Source organism: Marmota flaviventris, chromosome 3 (assembly GCF_047511675.1).
Source record: "Marmota flaviventris isolate mMarFla1 chromosome 3, mMarFla1.hap1, whole genome shotgun sequence".
Classification (NCBI taxonomy): domain Eukaryota; kingdom Metazoa; phylum Chordata; class Mammalia; order Rodentia; family Sciuridae; genus Marmota; species Marmota flaviventris.
The window spans coordinates 64924460-64934593 of record NC_092500.1 but is presented as its reverse complement, the minus strand read 5'-3'; the positions used below and the strand labels follow the sequence as shown (position 1 = coordinate 64934593).

General features: G+C 53.8%; 1 protein-coding gene across 1 annotated transcript; it reads left to right on the top strand.

The window, feature by feature from the left end:
- Positions 1-8585, top strand: Tamalin (trafficking regulator and scaffold protein tamalin). Its single transcript, XM_027949972.2, has 8 exons — positions 1-314; positions 2293-2342; positions 4500-4554; positions 4643-4745; positions 6164-6257; positions 6352-6418; positions 6623-6689; positions 7389-8585. Exons 1-8 carry the CDS (start codon positions 63-65, stop codon positions 7898-7900), a joined length of 1200 nt encoding a protein of 399 aa, XP_027805773.1. The 5' UTR covers positions 1-62; the 3' UTR covers positions 7901-8585.
- Positions 8586-10134: the final 1549 nt, after the last annotated feature.

Below are 10134 nucleotides of genomic sequence, written 5' to 3'. Positions count from 1 at the left end.
CCGCCGCCTGCGCCTCGGAGTGGAGCGACCGCCGCTTCCTAGGGGCGCCCAGCGCCGGAGCCATGACCCTCCGCCGACTCAGAAAGCTGCAGCAGAAAGAGGAGGCAGCGGCCGCCCCGGACCCCGCCGGTGGGACTCCGGACTCGGAAGTCGCTCCCGCCGCTCCGGCCCCGACCCCGGCCTCGGCCCCCCCTAATGCAGCCGCCACCCCTGGACCCACCGGGGACGAGCTGTATGCGGCGCTGGAAGACTATCACCCTGCCGAGCTGTACCGCGCGCTGGCGGTGTCTGGGGGCACACTGCCCCGCCGAAAGGTGCGTCCCCTTCAAACCCTGCGCCCCCAGCCTCATTACCCAGCAGTGTACCTTCCTCAGGGCTCAGCTGATCCCCACACCATTCTCTCCTAGTGGTCCACTGAGTCCTCCACCTTCCACCTCGCTGACCTGGGTCGACTCCCCTTGTTCTCCAGAAAGCTCAACCCCCCCCCCCAACCAGCGGCCCCCGCTGCTCTGTGGCCCCCGCCTCAGTGCCGCCCCCAGTCTCGCTGGCTCTCAACTCCACTCCCCACGCGCCGCCGCCCCATCTCCTCCTTCTCTCCTGCCCTGATTCCTCCCAAGCATCCCCTTTTTCCGACTACCTCCTTCGGGGTTGCTGCCTCCCCCACCCTGGGTCCCGCCTCCTGGTGTCCAGGTGTCTCGAAGCCCCCAGGACTCCCTTTGTCCGGGCTTCTCTACTTGCAGACGGAGGGGTGAGGATGGGGCCCCATTGCTCGCCCCAGACAAGTTGAGGGTCCTAGAGCCCTGGAGTAGGAGACTGGGGCGGGGGCCGCGTCGCCTGAGTTCACACGCTGCCCAAGTGCTTGGGGCGTCATGGACCCCAGAGAGCACACCCTTCCGAGGGGGTGCCGGGGTTCCTGGGCTAAAGCGTCTGGTGTGCGGGGTGCCAGGGCACCGCTCCCTGGACTTCAGGCGGACCGGACGCGGTGGGAGGGGTCGTGGGGCGCCGCAGGGCAGGAAGGATGCGGGCCTCGCCCGCCCTCTGCGTCTCCCCCTCCGTGAGGCCCTTCCTCTGGCTCAAGGGAACCTGAGCGCTCAGAAGCAGAGATCCAAGACCCAGGTTAAGGAGAAGGGACTGGTGGCCTTTCCCCATGCAGTCCCCCTCCTCCTCTCCTACCCCCCATCACCCCCCACACAATGAACAGCTTGTTGAGAATTTGCATTTTATGAAAATCGGGATGAAAGACAAAGGGGTCTCTCTGTGCTGCCCAGTCCTTCTTCCTTGTTGGCCCGTTTGGGAACTGTCCCCACCCATAAGGCTAATCTTTGGTTCTGAAGAAAGAGAGCCCCCTTCTCTTCCTTGTCTTGGGGCAGCTTGGTGACAGGGTTAACCAGAGCACAGACCCGGAAGGCCCTGGGATGTTTTGGCACGTGAAGAAAGGGCTGGAACCAGATGGGGCTTTTATCTTCTAAAATTTTAGGGAGGGAGATTGCTTTAATTTATCAGGGACTCTGAAGATGCAGGGATCTTCAACTTTGTCATCTCTTCACCCCAGAACAACCTCTTAAGTATAGTGAGACTTACTGACAAGTTTGACATCTTCAATTTTTGTTTTGTTTTTTGTCCCAGAAAGTAAGATACCCAGGTGTAGTTGGGCACACTGGCTACCTGCAACTGAGATCCACAGCTGGTCCCTGGAACAGGCTTTATTCTAGGAGACTTGGCACTTCTGCCCCCCACTCAGCCATGTTCAGGTTAGAATTGCCAGCTCTTCAAGCCTGAGTTTCTTACATGAGCTCTCCTAAGCCACTCACTGTCTGGCTGAAAAATTAGATAGAGACCAGACTGGCCTTGGGTTCCCTGGAGTACTTTGATAGGGGAGCCCTATTCTATTTCTTAGAATCCCACTGAAGAAGAGCCCCTGCTTCAATTTTTGTGTTCTGAAAGACCTGAACCCCCTCCCCCACAGTGATGGAGACCCTTCTAGAGTCATGACCCCGCCCCAAACTTGGAAACCAGCAGGAGACCTAGGGGTTTATGCATATGAAACCAAGGAGGACAGTTGTGTCCCCGCAATCCCAGGTGTTAAGGAAACCCTGGGAATGATATTAATAGTTGCAGTAGTGGCAAATAATTATACCAGGAACAAAGCAGGTGGGGATTTGGGAAGAGACAGACAAACAATGAGAAACGGGGTGCTGTGTCCAGAACTAGAGGGACATCCCAGAATGAGGTTCTCAGCATCTGCCCAAGGGCAATCCCCCTCTCACCTGTCTTTACTGTCTTCCCACCTAGGGCTCAGGATTCCGCTGGAAGAATCTCAGCCAGAGTCCTGAACAGCAGCGGTGAGTCACCCCCACCAGCCCTTGCTATGGTCCAAAAGAATGAAGTGCTGGGGTGGTAGGCAGGGGGAAGCAGATACAGCATCTCAGCCCAGCCTGGGGGAGTCATTCTCTTACTCTTCAGCATGGCTCTCCCGCTGGGAGTGAGGGGCAGGTGTGGGTGTGGGCTGGCTGAAGGGGTGGCAGAGAAAGGAGGCATTTTTGAATCATTAGGTACTCCTCAGCCCACCCCCAGTCCCTGCCAGTTACCCCTCCCTGGAGAGATGTGAGATCTGGATGATGGGTGGGGGAAGTAGGGGTAATGTTCTAAGCCATGACTCCAGGACTTCCGTGAAGCTGCCTGGTCCAGCAAGTCCAGTGGGGTTCCAGCCTGTGACATCCCTTTTAGGAAAGACCTAAGGTGTGGTACTCACCACAGGGCCTGGGAGCCCATAGTTTCCCTTCTCTCTCCATGACCCATCCTTGATTTGAGTCTTGATTTCTCTGAAATGGACCAGCAAATTATGATCTACTGGTCAGATTGGCCTGTTTGGCCCATGACCAATATAAAAATTGTCTATATATATTTTTTATATATATACATATATATATGGAGAGAGAGAGAGAGAGAGAACATGCCACTCACCGTGGTACATGCCTATAATCCCAGAGATTTAGGAGGATGAGGCAGGAAGATTGCAAGTTCAAAGCCAACTTCAGCAATTTAGCAAGGCTCCAAGCAACTTAGCAAGACTCTGTCTCAAAAAATAAAAGGGCTAGGGATATTGCCCATGGGTTCAATCATTGGTACCATAAAACCATTTTTTCCAGGACTAGGAATTGAACCCGGGCTTCATGCATGCTAGGCAAGCACTCTATCACTGTGCTATACCCTCCAGCCCTTTTAATTTTGAGTCAGGGTCTCACTAAGTTGCCCATGTTGGCCTCAAACTTGAGATCCTTCAGCTTCAGCCTCCCAAGTAGCTACAATTACAGGCATGTGCCCAACTCATTTTTCAAAAATTAATCAATTTTTTTTAGGATACTGGAGATTAAATCCAGGGATGCTTTACCACTGAGCTATACCCCCTGCCCTTTCAATTTTTTATTTTGAGACAGGGTCTAAGTTCCCAAGGCTGGCCTTGAACTTGTGGTCCTCCTGCGTCATCCTCCTTAGTCACTGGGATTATAGACGTGCACTAACCAGCTAATTTTTATATTTTTAAGGTGTTGTAAAAATAAAAACAACCATATATAACAGAGGCAGTATGGGGTTCACAAAGAAAACCTAAAATATTTAACATCTGGCCCTTTGCAGTTAAGTTCACCAGTCCTTCCAGAAACTCAGAAAGCCTGACACAGAACTTCCAGACCCCCTGGGCCTGCCCCAGTACACACATTGGGGGCGGGGGTGGATAACAACGGACCTGCCCTTCAGGGTGAGGGCTCTGATGGGAGCCGGCAGTGCAGTTTTGAGGGAAATATCTAGGTCAGCCTAGAAGTTGAGGGGCCTGCTCTCTAGGTCCTTTCTGAGGTCCTCAGACTTGAAGGGGCCTTAGGAGGCTGCTTTAACTCTGCCTCTGGCTGGCGGGAAGGAAGGGGGTGGGGATGGGCAGAGGAAACTCTGGGCTCCCCCAGCAGGCCAGGACCTGGAGTGGCTCCAGACCATTGTGTCCGGCGGGCAGGCCTTCAGTGCGGGAAGGGGCGGCCTCAGGCTCCCCTCCCCCAGCCCCTCACATCTGGTGGGCTGGCCCCACCGCAGCTGGGAGGAGCAGCTGTGGTCTGTGCTGAGCCTCGTGACTGGCCTCTGGGGGTGGGGCCGTTCTTTCCCCTGAGTTCTGTGGAGCCGGAGGAGGCTCCAGGCTGGGGCCGAATCTGGGGCCTCAGCTTGTCAGTGAGTGATACTTGGAGCTCACCAGAAGACTGGAGCCTTCTAGCGTAGTTGGCCCCACTGGGGCCAGCCATTGCCAGTGCCTCCATCCCCGACGCTCCATGGGGACAATTTGCTTTAGGTCTGGAAAGGACATTCCAAAAATCTGTGATGACTGTGAGCTGTCACTGGAGACTGTTGAGTCTTTTCTAGATGTTCTAGGCCAGACTCCTGCCTCCTTGGACACCTGAGGTCTAAGACTGCTACAATCCTTTAAATTTTAACAGTCTTGATTCCTATGTCTCCCACAGGAAAGTTCTGACTCTGGAGAAGGAGGATAACCAGACTTTCGGCTTTGAGATCCAGGTGGGAAAAGCTGTGTACAGAGGGTTGACAGTCAGGAGGCCAGTCTGAGGGATGCATGAACCTATCTGTCTGGCCTTGTTTGTTACAGACTTATGGCCTTCACCACCGAGAGGAGCAGCGTGTGGAGATGGTGACCTTTGTCTGCCGAGTTCATGAGTCCAGCCCTGCCCAGCTGGCTGGACTTACACCAGGTGGGACCTGAGCCCAGGACACTGGGCTCTGGGAGTGGGTATGACCTTTCTCCCAAGGAAAGGGATGAGAAATCGCTCCTGAAATCAGTCTTCCTTCCTCTTCCTATTTTGAGAAGACCAAAAATAGAATCCAGGCTTAGGATCCAGGCAAAATTTACCATTCACTGTGTGATCTTGTTCAGCCCCATCTGCAAAATGGGGTAATAACATGTCCACCCATCACAGTGTGGTGAGGGATTCCCTGGGCACAGAGCCAGGGCCTGGTAAGTGGCGGCTGTTGCTGCAGGGCTACCAGCTGCTTCCTGCTGGCAGCCTGGCAATCCAGCATGGGCAGGAGCTGGAGAGAGGCAGCATTCCACTGAGTCTGCCTGTCATGGGGTCAGGGCCTACCCTGTCCCAACCTGACTCGAGTCTGGGGCACCTAAGCATGTCCTCTAACAAGAAAATGATGCCTCTGGTAGAAGACCCCTGAGATCCAGGCAGAATCCCCAAGTCCCAGAAAGGGGCAGCCTGGGACTGCATGAATTGACTTCACCTGCTCCATTCTGTCAAAATTTTTGTCCCTTACCTCATTGTTTACTTACTAGCAACCCTTGGATAACTTTGCAAAGTAGTTTCCCACCCATTCTTCCTCCTGATCATCCCTGAGGCAGTTCCAGCAGGGTTCCATACTCCTTTTTTACAGATGGGAAAGGAGCTTAGAGATGCTGGCCTGCCCTGCCTGGGGTCAGAACCTCTGCAGTGGCACTGGAGACTCACCTTGGGTCCAGTGTTGGTTTCCAGTGGGGGTGGGGGAGAGAGAGAGAGAAGATGGACAAATACCTTTATTTTGTTTATTTATTTTTATGTGGTGCTGAGGATCAAACCCAGGGCCCCGCACTTGCTAGGCAAGTACTCTACCACTAAGCCACAATCTCATCCCCCTGCCTTTACTATTTTTTTAATCTATTTTATTTATTTATTTATTTCTACTTCATTTTTATCTACTTATTCTGGATGCTACTTATTCTTTCCTGTCTTAACTGAGTCTCACATCAGGCTAAACAGAAATAACCAGCTCAAGGGGCAGCCCAGGGCCCTGGAAGGGCTCAGCCTTTGGGCACAGAGTTTCTAAAGGGTGTTGGGTATGTGAGAGTCTAGTCCTTCTGAGGTCGCAGGCACCTAAGCTGGGGTGCTAGATCTGGATAAGCTTATGGTCACTGCATAGGGAGGAATGGCTGTGGTTTTGTGATTATGTGTTTTGGATGAGGTAGAAAAGACACCCAAGAGGTCTCCCCAAAACAGTGAAGGATTCGGGGGAAGGAGTTCAGGAGTATTCCTCAGGGGTATCGCTCCTCTCCTTTCTGGCCAAGGTAGAGGACTAGAATTCTTCCCTCATGCCCTGTGGAGCAGATGCTGACCACCTCTCTGCCTGGCAGGGGACACCATCGCCAGTGTCAATGGCCTGAATGTGGAAGGCATCCGGCATCGGGAGATTGTTGACATCATCAAGGCTTCTGGTAACATTCTCAGGTATGCACAGGTGGGATGCCTGGTGCCTAGGCTTAACCTCTCATGTTTCCTCAGCCTGTGGGCTCACTCAGACTTTGGTTCTCTAACTCCTCAGACTGGAAACTCTGTATGGGACATCAATTCGGAAGGCAGAACTGGAAGCTCGGTTGCAGTACCTGAAGGTGAGGAACCCAGAGTTCGACCAACCTCCACTGTCCACTTCCCAAGCCCCTGCCCTTCAGGCCCCACCGTTTTACTGGTTCATTCAGCCGCTGACCCTCCTTTAACCTTAAGGTTTCTTCAGTCTACTCCCTGACCCCTGTCTACACCCACGTCCTGCTGGTTTAGTGCTAGCTCCTGACAGCGGGGCTTGGTATGTCTTGCAGCAAACCCTGTATGAGAAGTGGGGAGAATACAGGTCCCTAATGGTTCAGGAACAGCGACTGGTACATGGTAAGTAGACTGGGTATGTGAAGGACCACTTACTGCCTTTCAGACACCCAGGTCTGTGATTCCCCCTCATAACCAGTGAGCTACTGCCCCCTCCAAAGCGAAGAAGGGTTTGTTTAGCCACTACTTTGAGTATCACACTGCCCTGGGCTGATGCACACATATTTTTTAGTTATTTTCAAATCCTTATGACACCAGGGTCACAAACAAGATTTAAATGAGCTCTCTTGTGTTGGTATCATCTCCATATTCCACGTGAGAACACCCAGGCTCATAGAGCTTATTTAATTGGGAATTGTGGTGTGCGCCTGTAATCCCAGTGGCTTGGGAGGTGGAGGCAGGAGAATTTGGAGTTCAAAGCAGTCTCAGCAATTTAGGGAGACCCTGTCTCAAAAATAAAAAAAGGACTGGGGATGCGGCTCAGGGGTGGAGTGCCCCTGGGTTCAATCCCTGGTACAAAAAAAAAAGAGAGAGAGAGCTTGTTTAAATCTTGTTTGTGACCCTGGTGTCATAAGGATTTGAATTTATAATTGCTGTTTTACAGATGGGAAGCTGGGGTTCCCAGTGGAGCCTCGCCAGAGTCACATAGATAGTCAATAGGAAGGAACTGGATCTCTTACCTGCTCCCCCGCCCCCATCCCCAGCAAAGTATGCTTTGACCCTAGGCCTTAGGGGCTTCCCTCATGTCTTCTGTCCTGGCAGGCCTGGTGGTCAAAGACCCAAGCATCTATGACACTTTGGAGTCCGTGCGCTCCTGCCTCTACGGTGCAGGCCTGCTCCCCGGCTCCCTGCCCTTCGGGCCTCTGCTTGCGGCGCCCGGGGGTCCCCGCGGGGGCACCCGTCGGGCCAGGGGCGACGCTGAAGACGCTGTCTACCACACTTGCTTCTTTGGGGGCACCGGCACGGAGTCCCGGGCGCTGCCGTCCCCGCCGCCCCCAACGCGTGGCCCCGGCCCGAGCCCTGCAGAGGCGCCGACCTTGGTGACCTGCCCCGGGCCGCGGGCCACGCTGAGCCGCAGCGCTAGCGTTCGGTGCGCGGGCCCCAGCGGGGGTGGCGGCAGGGGCGCGCCTGGCGCGCTCTGGACTGAGGCTCGGGAGCAGGCTCTGTGTGGCCCTGGCCTGCGCAAAACCAAGTACCGCAGCTTCCGCAGACGACTGCTCAAGTTCATTCCCGGACTCAACCGCTCCCTGGAGGAGGAGGAGAGCCAGCTGTAGGGGCGGGGGCAGGTGGGGGAGGTATTTATTTATTTATTCATTTGTAAAAGCCAGTGCTCAAAGTGGGGTGGTAGCACAGGGCCCAAAGGACCCCAGGAGCCCAGAGCAGCGGGAGAGGGTCCTTGCGAGCCCTGGCCAGCCTGATGGTTTCTCTGCTTTCCTCTGCAAAGCAAGGGAGCCCAGGCCTCTTCTCCCGTAAACCACAGTAGGAGTCAGGACAGGTGGAGAACAAGCATTCAGGGTCGGGAGAGGTTTGGGGACCAAAGATGGATGTGTTATCCTCCAGTCTGGGTCAGTAGTGCCTTGTGGGGTGGCCAGGAAAACTCCTCCACCTAGAAGGGGGTCCCTGCCCCATGAAGCCCTCTCCTCAGCTTTTCTTGCTCCCAGCCCCCTTAGCCTTGGGGAGAAGTGGCCCTGGGTGGGTCATTCCTCTACCCTACACACACGCTATTCCAGCGGATCAGAGGGCCCTGAGGGGGCAAGGTGCTGGTCCCTTCCCTCTGGCTTGACCCCTAAGGGCTTGGCCCCTCCCAAGGGCCTATAACTAAGTTGGATCCTGCCAGGAGGGGGTCCTGGGTTCTGTGCCCCTTGGGGAACAGGATTGGGCATGTTCAGGTGGGGTGGGGACTGCTCAGACTGCTCCACCATTTCGCCTATGTTGCTTCTGAAACACAAACTGTATAAAATTGACTGTTTTTTTGCATCTGTGTCAGTGTGGTGATTGCCTGAGGGGGAGGACTGGGCTCGGCAAGCTCTGACTTCATCGCGCACCCCCCTCCAAACACATACACTCACACGCACTATATTTACACCTCATTTTCTTGCAGCCTGAAGCCAGAGAAATAGTCTGGGAGGTTTAACCTACATGTATGGGCCTGAATGGGAGCCCCACACCCTCTTCAGAACAGTGCATCTTAAGCCTCCCTCCCTGAGTACCCACAACAGCCTTGTCTAAAACCCTTCACTATCCCTAAATCCCAATGTGAATGTTTGCTTCCCTTTTTCTTTTCCAGCCCTTCAGGTCTCCCTGTAGGGACAAAAGCCAAATCAGCAGGGCACTTTGCCATATCCACCCAACAGCCTGTCTCTGGCCCAGTTACTGGTCACCCCATTTTTCTAGAGCTCCTCAATGGGAAGCCATACTTCAAAAAGGAGATTCTAACTCCTGTGCTGCAGTGTCCGACCTCTGCCTGCCTCCTTATCTTGTGCTCCCGACCCTTGCTCCCTGCTTTGGGACTGGATGCTGGTTGTCCCTGGCTTCAGGCCCCTCCCTCTGCACGGGCTCTTCCCAAGGCTGACTCCTCCAGTTGCGGGCTCTGCCTTCCCACCTCAGCAAACATGCAGTCACCCTCCTCTGACACAGCCCTCTTTTCTTTCCATCACAGTAAGCACTGCCATCCAAACTGCCTGAGTTCTGACAGGTTCTGCATTTTGCCTGCCCTGCCCACCTAATAGGTTGCACGCGTTTACAGCAGGGCCCAGGACTGTTTCTGTCTGAGTCACTGCTTTATTCTTACCCAATCCTAGCACAGTAGGTCCTCAATATAGTGTGCCAAAACATCTCCAAGAGGTGATCACCACCTTCTTTGAGGTAATCTAGGGCAAGTGAGATGCCCTAGGGTCACACAGCAAACTAGCAGTAGAACTGGGCCTGGGGCTTAAGACTCCAATTCCAGTGCTCCTCCCTGACAGTAACCAGCAGACAGTTGTGGTTTCAAGAGAGGTCTGAGTGGACCCTCCCCTGGCTAGGCCACCTCCCCACACTCTCCCTCCTGCCCCATAGTGCTGGCCTCCTGAATGGGTTCCTTGCTGCTTCTATTTCCTCTCTCTATCTTCCATCCTTCGCCATATAGTAGTCAGGGCAGTGTTTAAAAAAAAAAAAAAATCACAACCCTCTGCCTAAAATCCATTATGGCTTCCCCTGAAATAAAAGAATAATCAAACATTTTATCATGGCCTATCCATAACACATCTCTCTGAGCAGATTACAAAAGCCATCCTGTTCTCTTGGGTAACAGCAGCCACACAGACCTAACCATTTGACAAATGGCAACCTTTGTGCAGTACCCAGACTCTGCAACTATATTGGGATGCCCTGCATGAGACTCTCCAGGATCTGGTCTCTGCCTCTTCCTCAATTTCAAATACGTTCTCTTTCCGTATCATTTATTTATTTATTGGGTTTCAGGGATTGAACCCAGGGGTGCCTTAGCACTGAGCCACATCCCTGGCCC